The sequence below is a fragment of the Salvia splendens genome, chromosome 11 (assembly GCF_004379255.2).
Source record: "Salvia splendens isolate huo1 chromosome 11, SspV2, whole genome shotgun sequence".
NCBI lineage: Eukaryota > Viridiplantae > Streptophyta > Magnoliopsida > Lamiales > Lamiaceae > Salvia > Salvia splendens.
In genome coordinates, this window is record NC_056042.1 from 24,641,195 (window position 1) to 24,658,327 (window position 17,133).

The 17,133-nt window shown below is 36.5% G+C and overlaps 2 protein-coding genes across 3 annotated transcripts; both read right to left on the reverse strand.

Moving 5' to 3' along the window:
- Positions 1-3,910, reverse strand: LOC121756443. The gene is made up of 6 exons (XM_042151993.1): positions 3,645-3,910; positions 2,551-2,700; positions 2,317-2,371; positions 1,397-1,453; positions 727-804; positions 1-537 (listed from the first exon to the last, which is right to left on the reverse strand). The coding sequence occupies exons 1-6, from the start codon at positions 3,864-3,866 to the stop codon at positions 128-130; spliced, it is 972 nt and encodes a 323-aa protein (XP_042007927.1). The 5' UTR covers positions 3,867-3,910; the 3' UTR covers positions 1-127.
- Positions 3,911-7,347: 3,437 nt separating this feature from the next.
- LOC121755823 (importin beta-like SAD2) lies at positions 7,348-16,488 on the reverse strand. 2 transcript variants are annotated; one of them, XM_042151225.1, is made up of 22 exons: positions 16,280-16,488; positions 15,976-16,111; positions 15,435-15,522; positions 15,029-15,178; positions 14,318-14,480; positions 13,774-13,958; positions 13,530-13,703; positions 12,578-12,723; positions 12,374-12,497; positions 12,100-12,280; positions 11,624-11,783; positions 11,499-11,540; positions 11,282-11,400; positions 11,004-11,202; positions 10,299-10,430; positions 9,834-9,937; positions 9,579-9,758; positions 9,268-9,407; positions 9,051-9,190; positions 8,693-8,865; positions 8,286-8,412; positions 7,348-8,208 (listed from the first exon to the last, which is right to left on the reverse strand). In XM_042151225.1, the coding sequence occupies exons 1-22, from the start codon at positions 16,367-16,369 to the stop codon at positions 8,042-8,044; spliced, it is 3,120 nt and encodes a 1,039-aa protein (XP_042007159.1). In that variant the 5' UTR covers positions 16,370-16,488; the 3' UTR covers positions 7,348-8,041. The 2 variants fall into 2 exon arrangements, with proteins under 2 accessions (XP_042007159.1, XP_042007158.1); XM_042151224.1 differs by having other exon boundaries at positions 15,435-15,528; positions 16,280-16,487.
- Positions 16,489-17,133: the final 645 nt, after the last annotated feature.

The window sequence follows — 17,133 nt, forward strand, 5'->3', positions numbered from 1 at the left end:
TACAAAGTAGAATTTTCATCTCTCAATCATGTCAATTACTGCACTTGAAATTAGACAAAGAAACTGTTTATAACTAACTTTTACAAGCCCAAAAATAACAGGATGAAGGTTACAGTAAGACCATCATCTATCTGCCCACTTTCTGAGGCTTTGCCGTATTTCTAACAGAGCCACTACTCTCTTCTTCTACATCATTCACATATATAATACCTTTGTCATCCTCTTCATCATCATACTCTTCATCCTCCTCTTCTTCCTCGTCTGTATCATCATCAACCATGTCAGCGCGCAGTGTACTGAACTCAGGAGGTGGAGGGCAGTCTTCCGTCTCGGCCTCGTCTCGTTTCATCACAAGGTGTCGGATGACCCTCTCGTCTCTATCTAGCATCCTCTTGAATTCATTTATCCATTGCGCTTCCACCTCGAAGTTCATGAGAATGTAATGGGCGTTCTTTGCTTTCTTTATCTTGTATGCCAGCCTACGCAAGCCCCAGTCACTGAATCTCCAAACCTTGCCCTTCTTTTCCTCCAAGAAATCTATCAAACAAATTGTGTAAATGAGAAACAACATTTGAGATACCACTAAACACAAAAGCATGATCAACCAAGATGAGAGCCACAGGGAAGGGCGAGTAAACGAGGAAGAAGAGCTTCCAACTTTCATCACAAAACAACTATTATCACGAGATTATGATAGCATAAGCCACAAATGCATAGCAAAAATACCTCGAACTTTGGTGTTCACATTCTCAACCTCGTCTTTGTAATCCTCATGGATAAGATATACGACTTCATAATGTCGCACTGTTCAAGAAACCAAGCACATTAATCACTTAAAGGAGCATTCTAATACGATGATGTTGAACATTCCTCTCCAATTCCATCATGTTTCGATTTTGCAAGTGCACTTGAAATTCATATTGAAAATACATTACGATATATTAGTAGAATGACGTAGAATTTGAGGAAATGAACTACATTTACGGTCACCTTATAAGTTTTACAAACTCAAACATCACAAATACAAAGCAAAAATATCAAGAAAACAGGACGCAAATATTTACGGTCTTCACCATTCCTATCATGTTCAATTTACAAGAGCTCTTCACATTTATATTGATAATACAATATGATATGTAGAGATGAGATAACACACAAAATCAAAGATTTATAAAATACAAACAAAGGGACCAAACTACTTTCATGGTCTCCACAAACGACAATCCTTTCCCTAACCCAAACATCAGATGATCATTGATAGTTCATCTATCACAATATGGAAACCAAAATATCAAGAAAACAAGGAAGAACTAAAACGTCATAATAGTAGATATGGCATAAAATACTAATCAAATCAAACATCAAAACACCATGAAATCGCAAAGGGCATTCTTACTTTGATCTACATTTGTATCACTCTCTAGCAGAAGATTTAAAGCCTCAAAGAGTTCACCTGCAAATCAAAATTCAGAGAAATCACATTAGTTCAAAATCAACTAGTATGAATCAGAAAATTAAGTTAAAAAAACCATGAATCCCAACAAATAGAAACAACAAAACAACTACTTCACATTTAACTACTAGCAAAAAAGGGTACTCCCTCCGTTCCATGTTAATAGAGGCGTTTCATTTTCTACACTTGTTTTGGAAAAATAATACTCTCCGCAACCCAACTCAGTTGAGTCATATTCCTTTTTGGAATGTCTCAATTAAGTTGAGTCATTTCCTTTTATGACAAAAAAAACAAAACATCCACCCACTATTACTTTATTTCACCACCTACTTTACTCTCTTTATCTTTCCTACTTTATTCCTCTCACCTACTTTTCAACACAATTTCTTAATCTTCGTGCCCAAAAGTTTTGACTCAACTTAGTTGGGACGGAGGGAGTAATAAATAGTTAAAGTGGAGAAATAATAAATTAAGAGAGAGAATAATGTAGAAAAGACTATTCTTTTCATTATTCTTCCTCTCACTTTACTCTTTCTTCACTGTAACATTTTTGTTTGTCCCACTTTAGGAGTCCCGGTTGGAATATTCCATAAATGGTAAAAGGCCCCACATTCCACTGATTTTTTTTCACTCACATTTTATTATAAAACTAATTTATAAAAGTAGCACCCACATTCTGCTGTCATTTTTCACCAACTTTCATTTACGTTTCTTAAAACCCGTATCGAACACAAATGAGACTCCTAAGTGAATACCAAAACGAGTGCAGAAAATGAAATGCCTCTATTAAGTCGGAACAAATGGGGCACTTATTTTAGCTGATTTTATAGTGTAAGAACTAAGAAATAGCCCAATGAACTCACGCTCTTCGACATCGGCAAACTCCGGCATAAGCCTACCATCTTCTTCAACACTCCTCTGCCCAAACATTCAAACACAACATCAAATACGAATCTCATTGATTCTACATTCTTCGACATAAAAAGAACACGAATATTATCCATTTCCATCGATTTTCTTAGCAAAACTATCCACATTTATACCACACAAATCGATAAATTACAAAATTCGAAAAAGAAAAATCAAAACACACGCACCTGTTTGAGAAGCACGGCTTCGGGATAAGGGCCAGTGGCTTCATCGGGCTTGGAGGCGAAGCTATGGCTGTCATCTTTTCTCTTTTTCTTGGGTTTATTCTCCTTCTTCGTCGCAGCTGTAACTGTCAAATTGCTTCTGAGCTTTGATTTCTGCGAAACCAAAGATAACGAACAGAATTTAGGGCTTTTGCGTACATTGATGCTTGATTTTGGGATGCAATGGAAGGCGAATTGAGTAGATTTTAGAGAGATGGAAACCATTATTGATGATATCTGCTGTAGATAGGAACTCTTAAAATCTTCTGGGATTTAGATGGTTCTTGTAATTTTGCGTAGGTAACTTTGGGCATCCATCCGTATTCCTAATTAAGTATTAACCATTTCTTATCTACACTATGCATGATTTCACACAACTAATTCAATCGGTTATCTCTTCTATTAACCTTCATAGTCATACTAATTCACTTCTTCAATTTAAAAATACAATTATGTTAACATATACTTGTCCTCAAGTGTGAAGACTCAAGTCCACACAATTAAGCAGATAACATATTATCCATGCTCAAAATTCCAAACCTACATCTTGTGACCAAATTATAGTTAAAACAATAGAAACTTGAGTTCTAAGACTAATTTAAATAAGATAGCACAAGGATTCACTATTTTTCACCAACTTTGACTTAAGCTTAGAGTAAATATTCCTAAACTTGCATATCTCACTTATCATGAACATCTTTAACCAAAAATATATCAGCATAATCAAGTTTCACACTTAGCTATACGCTGTCCCAAACTTCATCCTGCCAAGAATACTAATTTCCCTTCATTAAGGTGTAAATCATACTTAATAAGATAAATTCTAAATTCAAACCAAAGTAGCATAACAAATTTCACAAACTAAAAAGAATAATCCTAAGCTTTCCCTACATTCATACATCAAGATAAAACTTCCATTTTCATCTCTCTAACAATTTCTAGGCATAAAAAGCTTAGAGGTTCGCCAGATTTGGTCAAAATTTAAATTGGGGAAAAACATAATTATGAACCCTAGCTTTGAATTCAAGAAGAAGATGTACAAGTAAGAGGTTGCTTACGTAAAGGAGAGATAAGTCTAGCCTAGAGCTGTCAGAAAAACGGCGATGACACACCGGAATCTGCCGGGCAGCAGCGACCCAGAGAAGGGAGGAAACCGGAGTGTGTGTGTGCTTGAGCTGCAAAAGAGAGGCTGAGACACGGAGGGAGGGACGAAGATGAGTGTGCTGCGCCGCTCGCCGGAAGTATGCGACAACGTCGCTGTGTGTGTGTGTCGTCTCCATGGCTGTGTATGTGTAAATTGAAAGTGTAGACTGTGTGTGAATGATAAATCGTCATCCCTTTTTCCATTTCTCATTTCTTTCTTTTTTATTTTATTCATTTTCTTATATCTTTTTCTAAATTCACATTTATCACATTTATCAAATTTATTTCTAAAATTTAAAACCCCACACCTTAGATTTTGTATTCTAATATTAATATAAATAAAGTTCTAAGCTATTTATTTTCCTATTAATCCGGCACACAAAACTTCACTCACTAAGAGCATCCGCAGTGGCAGCTCGATGTTGTCTTGGTCTCATCTCCGTGAGACGAGACATCATCGAGCCAGCGATGCAGCCACTCCGTCTCGTCCTGTATCCCTCCGCCGAGAGCATGTTGGCGAGCTGGCTCGCCACGCGCGTCGGCCACGGGCGAGCAGCGGTTGGGTCGTGACGCCCACTCGCCGGCTCTGCGAGTGGGCGTCGATTTTCAGCGACTTTTAATTATTATTTTTTATTTTTTAAAAAAATTACCGTTTTTTGACCTTTTTTGCATATTTTTTTATTTTTTCTTTTTTCCCACATTCATCTATAAATAACTCAATTCCCCCACCATTTTTTCCACATACAAACACTGCACTTTCAGGTCCTCCCCGCACGTTGAACATGCTTCGGAATCACCATCAGCGGGTGTGGAAGGAATGTCGCAATTTCAACGCCATCTACGTGGCCGAACATGCTTCACAACGCCGAAGCCAACGACGTGGGTTTGCACAAGTCGTTGCTATGCATTTCGTTGCTCAAAATAAATTGTAATATTAGGATTTCAATTATGTATGTTTCGTATTTCCCGATGATGTAATTTTCATGGATTTTAATGAATTTATGAAATTATTAGTATTAATTTAATATTTCAATGAAATATTAATTGAATTTGTTGAAAAATAAAAATAAAAATGAAATGGGATGAATAGTTAAGGGATGATATGTTTAAGAAATAGAGGGTTGCAGGTGATGTCTCTTAATTAAGAGATGGGGTAAAAAGTGCAGTGAGCCCATGAATAGTTAATGGATGAGATGGTATTGAGACAGGGATATGGATGGCCTAAGACTTCTAATTTAATTATCGAATTCTGTTAGCCATCCGCAACGTTGTCTCTTATCCGTCTCTTAACCGTCTCATCTCTTCACTATTCATGGGCTCCACTGTACTTTTCACCCCATCTCTTAACTATGAGACAACACTTGCATCCTCTATCTCTTAACCGTCTCTTAACCATCTCATCTCTTAACTATTCATTCAATTTCATATTTTTTTATTTCCAACAAATTCAATTAATAAAAACACACTTCATTAAATAAAATAAAATTATAATTTAAAATCCTAAAAAAATAAAAAAAAAACATATAATTTAAATATAAAAAAAATTAAATAAGACATAATTTAAAATACTAGAAATTAAAAATTATACACTTAAAAACTACCCCACCGGCGAATCATCCCCCGAAGGCGGTGGCGGTGCACTCAAGCTACTTGGAAGCGAAATACCAATTTGTCTTGCCATATACTCACGGACGGAGGGAAGATTAATTCAGTTGCAACATATTTTAAATTAATTCACGTTCCTATTTACAAAGCTGTATCATTCCTTTTTATTTTAATAACAATGAATGTCATGTCTGATTAAAATGCAAATTATTGACCATAAAAATTCCACGGATGGAAGAAAATCTTAGTCAAACCAAATTTATAATATATGCATATGAGAAAAAGCAAACGTCATCAATCGTTGATTGATGAAGTCCTGTCATGTCATTCAACTTTGTATATTTTGATGCTCAAATGGATTCATGAATGAATTAAATTTAGGAGAAGAATAATGTTTTGAGATGAAGAATGTAGAATGTCTGAGAGTGTTTGAGTGAGAATAGACAGTTTTTTTTGGATTAATTTGTGGGAATGATTTGATATTTATAGAAGTGATTGGAGGCTTAAAAAATACAAAAAAATTAAAAATTTGTAAAAAAAAGTTTGTATAATTTTGGGATATTTTTCATTTTTCAAATTTTTTCTGAATTTTTTTAAAAAATAAAAAAAAATACATTTTCAACGGAAATAAACGACGCCCACTCGCGGGCCGGCAAGTGGGCGTCAGCGCACGCCACGTGGCGCTGGCGCGTGGGGAGCTGTCTCGCCAACCCTCCCTCCGGGACGAGACGTCCGACGAGACGGAGGGCTGCATCGCCGTCTCTTATCCGTCCCGTCTCTCCGAGACGAGACCGAGACGGATAAAAGACGCGTTGCGGATGCTCTAATTAATTTTCAAATTTACAAAATTTTGGATCATTATAGATATAGTTTATTCAATAAATAAAAATTATTGGTTGAATATATTATTAATGGATAAGAATAAAAAATTAATATGATTTGTAAGATGATAGATTAATACAATTGGTATTGTAGATTAATATGAATTCTATTATTCGATTATTTTGGAAATGGAAACCGGTGATTCTGAACCGGTTCCATTATTTTGGGAACTGAAACTAGTGATTTTTTAACCGTGGGCTTCATTACGTACTGGTGAGGCGGCCACCAGACACCCTCTTTACATAATTTTAGTTTCTCAGATTATGTAATTTTTCACTTACAAATATATTTTCTAGTCAGGTTATTTTACTTTTCCGCCATAGTATTTCTAATTCAATCCTATCTCCTAAAATCTTGTATCATTTCAAAAGGTTGTTATATATTATAGGACGGATGGAATACTTGTGTACATAGTTGCATTCTTGGAGGCAAAGATTGCATCCCTAAAAACTAAACATCTTTCGCATCATTTAGGGCATACATTGTATCCCTAAAACGACATAATTTTTTCAGTATAATACATAAATTATCAAACTGTCTTGAAGAGACTTGGATTTCTCTTTATATGTCAACTCCATGTTGATACTGATAAATACGAAATTTACATGTTTGTAAGGAACAAATTTGACCCGTTTTGAATATATAACATGTGAATTACAGCCTCAGATTGCATAGAATGTACTTTTGTATTTTGGCTTGTTTGTTGAGAAGGCAACTATTTTACACAGCGCGTGCAAAGAGCACTAATTCTACTCCATTTTTGCCTTTCGAGATTCATTTGTTACCAAATTTACAATTCTACAATTATAAATACCCCACCACATACTCCATTGAAGAGTATCTAACTTTTAACATTCAATTCCATAATTTACTTTCATGTTTTCCACCTTTCATCCATCTTCTAGCTATGATTGAGGCGACTACAAGATTCTAACTCCAAATTTGATCTAGTTGTTATTCATGTTTTAGTTACTTAGTCGATTGATTATTGTTTTGATTTCCAAAGCCTTCAAGATTCAAACACCAAATAACAATGGGTATCCGATGTTCATGAATGGCTTAATTAATTACATATAAAAGTCTCATAGCCATATGTTCATGAATCATGACCAACGGCAGCACATTGCCATAAGCTATAAAGAGCAACAATAATTCAATATTTTTTGCTCTCCCAAAAAGATGAACATAGGTGAAAAGAATACAGTGAGTTTTACATTCGGTAGAAAATTCAACTATGTATTGCACCTCAAGAAAGATCAAAACCTCTAAAAACTAGACAGACCAATGCTGGGAAATAAATAGAGACAACTACATCCAGAGACCAAAAATTAGGATGCGACCAATCAAAAAATGTAAAATACAGCCTTCAACTACCTATCCAGACTCTTCTAGTGATGCATCATAACTTTCATGCATTTCACCCTCCTGCCTAACCAAAACAGAAGGGATGTCTAAAGAGTAACAACTTTTCTTAACCTTGACAAGAGAATGTATTTCGTATACGAAATGATACAATGACGGACACCTGCAAGGACCAACAGGCAGGCAATTGGAACCTTCTGATGTAGAAGAACCGATTCACAATACAATCAATTACCAAAAAGGCCAGGATCCCAGTCCCCGATGAGATAGATACCTTGGGAAATGCTAGAAAAACTGGAACCTGATTGATTAACCACATATAAACAGAGACCCAAGAGGCCCCAAATGAGCGACCCTAGAAACTACGAAACTGGATGACCCTTGGTTTTTTTAAACATTGTGATGTGACTAACCAAAGAATTCAGAGGGGGCAAGCAGTGAGTTCAGTATTCAAGCTGAAACATCACGAGGCAGCAGCAACTGCACCAGTAGCCTTTTCCAATTTTTTCTTTTCAATTTCCACCCGTCTCAGTTCGGCATGCTGAGCAACACCATTTGCTAGAGCCTGGTAACGAAAATCAAGCGTTTGGCTAATATTCTGGAACCTCAATGGATCCGATGCTTGCAGGACTACAGAATAAAACACAACGGGAATCAGGATAGAGTAAGAAAATATGTCTACAAATAAAAAAACAGCAGCAGCTTACCTTTGATGGTATCTACAAAGAAAATGAAAGGGTCAACATCATCAATTGGCGATTGCAATTCTTCATCGTCGCTGAAATCACCATCTGAATCTTCATCATCAAATTGAGTGGAACGGAAAGCCTTGGCCTGCATCGAATTGTTGATAATACCGTGTATATTTTCAGAAAGCCTCGCACAAATAGCTACAGCTATGAATTTTCAGAATCTATTTGGTCTCCTAATATGATTACTATAACCAAAGCTGCAAGTCATACAGCCTATTTCTATAACACATTCAAAACAAAACTTTAATCATACAATTCAATCCAGACTTCAATATCTTAATCAACTTTAGTAGATTCTCACAGTCCAAGCTGAATCTGGCTCAAATATTATTTTAAAGGATCAAAAAATTTAAATTGCCCACCTTGGCAGCCAGCTTCTGAAGTTTAAGGCTCTCAGCTTCGCCACCATCCTCAGCATCAACCCCCATCTCTTTGTCACTATCATCACCATCTTCCTCATCATCAGTTTGAAAATTGCTCATATCATCGTCTTCTTCATCTTCACCATCTTCTTCCTCCTCCTTAGCAGCAGCCTCTGTTCCACCAAAAAGTATAAATACACACATACGAAAGATAAGTTGGTGATCCACAGAACATATTGGGGGATGAGCTTCAGATGAAATAATAGTTACCCAATCCACATAGGTATCAAGTAGATGAAGACAGGCCTGGAGAGCCACATGAAAAATTAGCAGCAGATAAAGTTATAAAAGAACGAACCTGCTACTTGATCCTTATATGCAACAAGCAGATCAAGAGAAGACTTGAAAACACGCTCCAATGCTTCACCTGGTAGCTGATCAGCAGGAAGTGGGATTAAAGATGTCAATCCCAAACAGCATATCTTTTTATCATGTTCTCTGCAAGCACAAAGATATATAAGTGACCTTTCAGATTTAAGCAGAGTTGAGATACAAACAAGAAAATGCACGAGTACCTTTTAAAATTAGCTCGTGCTCCACTTTTCTTTGTTTGTTGCAACATCTGGAACCAAAGATTGAAAACTTCTGTGGCAACATTAAGCTTTTGCAGTATGCTGAGAGTGAACGATGCATTATAGTACAAAGCATCAGCAACCTGTTAAGAGCCATTACCCTTATCATTATAAAACAATTGGCCAGAGGCAGTAAATACAAGAACACAGGAAGATACATACTGAGATGTAATTCATATTAACATCCCAAAAGTTATATACATATAGCCAGATAGCCTGGGAAAAGAACTTGAGAAAAGCATGACATCCATTACCACTTCCATCAATAGGCATTTCAAGTAAGGCTTCTCAGTACGACGCAAGCGTTCCACAGTTATTCTCAAGTAAGGCTCAACCCAATGATCGACCTGACCTCTACAGTTCTGGAATAATACTTGAATAAGCTTAGGTGCTGGTTCAATATCTCCATCCTCCAGATTTTTATCACCCATAACCTGCATGATTAACATAAAAATTAGTCAGAAACAATCAACCAGATCAGGACAAAATTAGATAAAGCACTAACTTACAGATGATATCATGTTCCAAAGGCTTTGCTGGTAATCTGGTTCCTTGCATGTGAGAAAATGTGAGGTACTTCTTGATATATAGTTGTCTAGTGGCACTAAGATATCTGAATATTCCACAGAAATAACAAGGTATAAGGGAAGCTAAACAAAGTGATCTAAAGTTACAACATCTCAATCACCACATAATTCAAGATAAGTGGGGGGGATAACATCAATAGTATCAAAATTATATTGAAAGAAGAATTTACATTCTTTGGGCAATACCAAAATGCATGCATCACAAGCACAGTAGGAAAGTAATCAATTTAGACTTTTAGAGTGCCACCTCTTAAACAACATACAAGCAGGAAAATAAACGCGTGCTCAGAGGATGGGGGTTATTAATGAAGCATACTATGAAAACACAACAGAATAGTTGGCAATGTAGTGATGACAAAAATGCATCAACAGAAAATTGTGCCATACTTGGGAAAAAATCAATGGCCCAATCAGCCAGCACTTCCATCATCAATGGCCAAAGGCTCCACATCTCCAGTGATATAGTAGGTGTGAAGAAAGTCATATATGACACTATCTCCAAAACTTCCTCAAATACCTCTGAAAAAATGCATTGGAGCAAACAAGAAAGATGAATGGTTAGATATTAACATGTAAGATGCCATCTTATACTTACTTCAATCTGGATATCCAATCAAGCATCTTCATGCATAGATCTTGTTTGAAGTTTCATGAAGATGCGTTTGAGATCCCCATATCATATGACAAAAAATATAAGTAATTGAAAATCACCAGTAAGGATAGAATTACAAATGAGTGGTTTAAGAATTATATAAGGTATAACGGAGGATGAGATTACAAAGAGACATCTACGAAGTTTTTTTTGTCAGGTAGAAAGGATTCCAAACAAGACAAAAAGTGGAAAATCCTGTATCGGAAAGTAGCGAGAAAGGTTTCATGATATTCCTGGTACTAGATTTTATAATGGTTGCAAATGGAATCAATGAATTATCTGCAAATGGTATAGTGTACGGAAAAAAAACTAAAATCACACCATTCATTATTCACCATCAGAAATATAAGTTTTGATAAATTTTAGCAGCAAACTTAAAAGTATCTAAATCAAAATGCACAGTAATGACTCAATATGGAGTATGAGGATGTGATGGCTACCTTGTCCATCAGTAGTCAGCATTCTGCGCATAATAGGCAATAAAGTAGGCTCAATGTGTATAAATAGACCAGGAAGGCTGTTGACTGACTCAAGGATTGTGCTTATGGCACGTAAGCAACCAACAGCAGCCAAAGAGCCAGGATCATCACCTTCCTCATCTGCCTCAGCAGTATTCATGCATTTCCAAAATGCAGCAGCCTAGAAATCAAATAAAAAAGGATATCAGAAATGATGAAGCAAATATACTCATGCAGGAAGATTAGCATTATGGCATTACCAAGTTTTGGCATAGTCCAAGGGTATATGGAGCCATCTCCTCTCCAAACTTATCAACTATTGTCTCAAGTGTAAACACAAGATCTTCATTCTCAACTTCATTCATAAGCTTAAAAAACTCTGACAAGATTTATTTAAGAAGAAAAGGAAACTCAGTTAGAATGCTCCATGTTTCACAAAAAGGAAAAGTGATAGGAATTCAATTATTTATGATATACCATCAAGTAGTTGTGGAAGAATTGGGCGGATCTCACCCAAGTCTGTAAATTTAAAGAGGAAAAAAAAGACTTGAATCAGTGACAAGTCCGGATAAACATAAAGCAATAGAAGCCAGGCAATGTACCATTGCAGGCTTCCACAAAAGATCGTAGGGCAAAGACAGAATCAACACGAACAGGAAGTTCTGGGTCACGCATCCCAGCAACAACACTGTTTAATGCTCTTCGGAAGTTGTTTGGGTCGGAGAAATTGATATGTGCATATTGTCCTGCAACCCATGCAGCCTAGAATACAACAAATTTCAAAGAAACAGCAGAAGTACACAACATCATAAATCAAGAGTTGTACTATCAGCATAATTTATAAGAAATTGACACTATAGTTCCCTTTAATTTTTTGTAGGAAAGATAAATCATAAATATAATCACACTACACCTAACTTATTGTAAAACATACATGAAAAAAGAGGAACTATGATGCATTTATGCATCAGTCCTCAGACGACTATGTTTGAGCTGAAAAAGATGGACTTTAAATATATTTTACTTCAAGACCTGATAGAACCAATAGTAGGTACAAACAAAGCCAGCTGAACATTACCTTTGCTCGAAGATGCCCTACAGGACTGCTGAATTCGGGGAAAACATGTTGTACAAGCATTCGTTCCAGCTCAGATTTGTATGGTTCTGTCTGCTTCAGTTTATCACACAAAGCTCCAATAGCAAGAAGAGCACCATCTTTCTGTCTGAAGGACTTATATTCTGGTGCTGCCTCCTCATATCTATATTAGGAATAAGCATTTACATTTCCATCAATCAAATACAACTTATTTGTAACACTCAATTAATAATATTAAGTACCACGATGTCTATACCTCTTAAAAACATCTACAATAAACAATAAGAACTTTTGAAGATTCTCTTTTTGACGTTTCCTCACCAACTCACTGACAAAATCCATTGCAGCAGTTCTTGGACTGTATAAATCCTCAATTATGTCTAAAAAAAATGTAAAAATATTAAAAATTGTTCAAATATCAAAGCAAAAAACACTCAAGAAGATTACAGTGTTAACCCACCATACCCCTTCCTCACATACTCATTGGGGTCTTCATCCCAGAGCCTCTGATCATTGTCACTGAAGCACATAAGGGGGAAGATGATCTCGAAAAGAACAATATCAAGTCTTGGTTGCAGCTGACTATACATATTACTTTTGGAGATACTGCACAATTTTGGGAACATCAGATAGTGATTGTAAAGATCATTGGAACATCAGAATTGTCAGACTTATACAAGGGATGAACTGAAAGGTGGGAACATAGATAGTGATTGTAAAGATCATTGGAACATCAGAATTGTCAGATTATACAAGGGATGGACTGAAAGGCAGTTCACTTTTTATGAATGGGGAAAAAAGGAATTGTAAAGTATTAAAAATCCCTCAAACACGCATTGGCAAACTTGGTTCAAGTATCATGAAATCTGGATTTACAGAAATTTTTCGTAAAGGGAATTGCAACAAAACAAATTCAAGTGGGAACAAAAGGAACATTAACTTGCAAATGTTAACAGTACTGAAGTGATAATAAAATGCTCCATATTTTAGTCTTAGCAGAATCAGCCGACAAAGTATATGTAAAGTAAATGGAATATTTAGCAATTGAATAATTTGTTCTTTTAGTTGTTAAGATCTATCGATTGGAACAAAACAACAGTATATGCTTTGCCTTACTACACCTAGAAGATAAAAAAAATATAGTATAACCTCTAAATATACTACACTCAACAGTCAGGGTGGAGTTCAGTTTCATAAATTACACTTGGATATATTTAAGGTTTCCATATATTCCCCATTCAAACTTCACATACCCAGAGTATTAGTAATCGACTAATTGGAATCAATATTAAGGTGCTTGGCCATACTGAAGATCCATATCTCATGCAAAGATATTAATATATGCTCATGAAAACAGGCTGAGAGAGGAATTCAGTGAGTAATCAACAAAAATACATGATCGATTAACGAACCTATTGCTAAGATATTGCAGGATAAGATTGATAACTCTGTCAGGCAAATATCCTCCAACGCGGATCACATTCAACAAATTTAGATGGCACTCCAAAATCTTCCCTGTGTAATTCTTCTGGAACATTTGAGCAAAAGCTTTGTTTTCTGGGTTTTGAAGTTTAACATCCCCGAACCTGGGAAAAGAGTAATAATTAAACGAGGTCCAATCAAATTTTCCTAGAATGATGATAGATAAGAACATACCGAGTATAAAGGCGGTTTAATATATGAACCGTCCACTTCTTTACTTTCCACCATCCCCATGTTTTTCTTAGCTCGGGATCTTCAGGTTGTCCTTCTGCAGGGACAGGCCTCTCCAATATATTCAAGAAAAGAATCATCCAGGCATTGAATACATTTGGATCGAATAACTGCTTTGGGATCTCCAACTGGCATAAAGGGTGAAAAATTAGTTGAGATGGATGAGACACATAACATGGAGCAGGAACCAGATGTACTACACTTGAAAAAAACATACAGATCTGTTGTGGTAGGTCTTTCACAGAGAAATCACATCAACAGTAACTATTAAAAAGTTCATTTGTATAAACAAAATGTCATGATACATTGTGAACATAATCAGTTGGAAAAAATGAAAATATAGAGGAAATGAGCAAGATCCCAGACACATTTGTCATGCACAAGGTTATATACGAACAATGGCTGCAAACCATTACCAGGAAAAAAAATGCTCCAATACAGCATCAGGAGCCTAGAAATAAGCTTGAACCAGGGGAGGCGAGCTTACATAAATAGATGACCAGAATATTTTGCAAATCAACTTGATCAAATCTGCTACTTCCACCGAAGGGTTAGCAACCTGAATGAGCTGGTTAAATATGTGAAGGAGATTAGGAAATGTTTCTTCCACAATGTGATTAACTGGTATTCTGTCATCATCTGATTTAAACCTGCAAATGACAAACATAATCAACACAAGCATGACCATTATACACAATAGTTCTTCTGCGGAAGATAAATTCTTTTGAAATAAGTCCTATGTTTATTGATCTTAAAAATTATTGTCCCAAGTTTATAAAAAGACTTGATGTACCACCCACTTTATACCAGATGAAAGAAAATAGTTGCCATATTCTTATGTAACAATTACAAGCTAGCCTGCTTCAATGTCATACGCATGTTTGTCAGCATGTAGAAGTTTCATGCGGACAGATATTTATGAAAATATGCCATTTGCGTAAAGTTGCGACGTTCTAATTTTTATTAACTTTACTCACCGTAACTCATAAAAATTAGAGCTGAATTTCTAACAAGCTTATGAGCCTTGATCATATAAGCTACATGACAACTAGATGGAGGGAGTAAGGATTTGGCCCACTGGACGTGACAAACAACATAAAACTCTATATAGAATCGACACATAAAACCCATATAACATATTCTGAATTAAGAGCACGATATTGAAATGAAAGAGATATATTTCAGACAGAGAACTCACTCGTATTTCCTGGAGAGAATCCTTAGCACAAACAAAGATCCATAAACTTGCTGATCCTGCAAATTATGCTTCACCCAATGCAGAAGAGCTGGCCATTGTTCTGGGTAATCTGCATGTATAATTGTTTTCAAACACTCACCCAGCTGTGCTCTGTTTAAGAATGGAAGTTCAATTGCATAGTTAGTAGTCTTAACGGTTATTTGACACCAATTTATTCAAGCGTCATGACTGTTTTGATGTTAAACACTACTAATTGAATTGTATCATCAAAGGACACAAACAGCACCCAATAAGCAAGCTGACTGTGTATACATGCGTACTTTGCGAAGATGCACTTAATAAGGATTTTCTACATGGTGATTATCATTAAACGACAAACTACTTGAGGATAAAATGGTAATGATACCTTAAAATTGGTGGAACCTGGGTAATAAAGTTCAGTATGTTCTGCCTCACAACTTCCTTGTCCTCAGGCAAGATCCTTGATTGTTCACCTAGAACTGCACAGGCACCAAGATTATGTTTAGCATCTAACAGAAGTTCATGAAGGCATAAACTTAATTGGACCAGTAAAATTAGATTTTATCTGACAGTATCAGCTCTCCTCATTAGAAAGAACACAGCCAGCTCATAAGAGATGGATAAGAGCAAACTACAAATGCTTGCTGCAAATCTTCTCAAAAGAAGGAGCTGCTAATGCTTGGGACAGATCTGAAAGACATTATTATCTTTTAATGCTTCAGATAGAACTCTCTGAAGAATTCCAATCCTCAAGCATTATATGTGGTCTAACAGACAGGTACAGGGAAGCCTCTGGCTTGCTACTGAACACCATTCAGTTTGTGGGAAAGTTTTATCACAAGAGAATTCCTAAATCTACCTATTAATTCCTGAAGTTGTATGGATTCAGTTTAATCACAACCTTTGCCATGAATTCCTAAATTTACCTGGTTCATGAGGATCCCAGTTTTTAGTAATGAAATTCTTGAAGGTAATGCTAGCGACTTGTCTAACCGCTAAATCACAACTGACTTCTACTATGATCTGCAACAGCCTGATCAAATGCTGGGGTGCAAACTGAATCTGCAAAAGGTACACCAAAGATATACAAGTCATATATCACTCAATTCAAGCTGCATATGCATCAATCAAGTAAACTGCCACTGAATTCATAGCTCCTACAATATTCCAACCCAAAAAGTTCTAAAAGAAAAAATACAAAACAAAATCGATCAAAATTGAAGCAAAAACCTGATTGAGACTCTCTTCTGCGGGCCTCCGTTCGTCGGGATTGGTGCTAAGTGCGCCTTGCAGGATCACAGCCAAGCTCGGAAGATCCATCCCGCAATTCTATAAGCACAAAACAAGCACACTGAAACAGAAGGACAGAAAGGGAATTATTCTGATTGATTTCCTTTCTAGGGTTTAGAGATTATGAAAGGGAGGAGATACACCGTGAGAGAGATGGACAGCGAGTATTTAAATGATTAGGGTTTAGTGACAGTTGTTTAACTAACCGATTAAAATAAAACCGTGGTATGTAAATTAGTTAATCCGTTGGATATTGTTGATCTCAACTTTCATTACTTAAAGAATAATATTCTTGTATTGTTTTCAGCCCTTGGACCTACTCGGGTCGTGTTTCTTCTTCTTCCGTGAGGTTTCGAACAAGAGCGGCCAGGATGTCTAGCATTTGTCAGGTCATCGTTCTCGTTTGAAGTCGTTGCGAGTCTTTTAGGGCACTAGCAATTGGGGCCGATAGATAGGCCAAATTAGTTAATCCGTTGGATATTGTTGATCTCAACTTTCATTACTTAAAGAATAATATTCTTGTATTGTTTTCAGCCCTTGGACCTACTCGGGTCGTGTTTCTTCTTCTTCCGTGAGGTTTCGAACAAGAGCGGCCAGGATGTCTAGCATTTGTCAGGTCATCGTTCTCGTTTGAAGTCGTTGCGAGTCTTTTAGGGCACTAGCAATTGGGGCCGATAGCAAGGGCCTATCTATCGGGCCCCCATCGGCTCTCCTAAGTCACCATTGTGGGGATGGGGCCTATCTCTCATCCCCAACGCCTCCCCCCTGCCTTTCCAATCTCAATTTCAATTCTA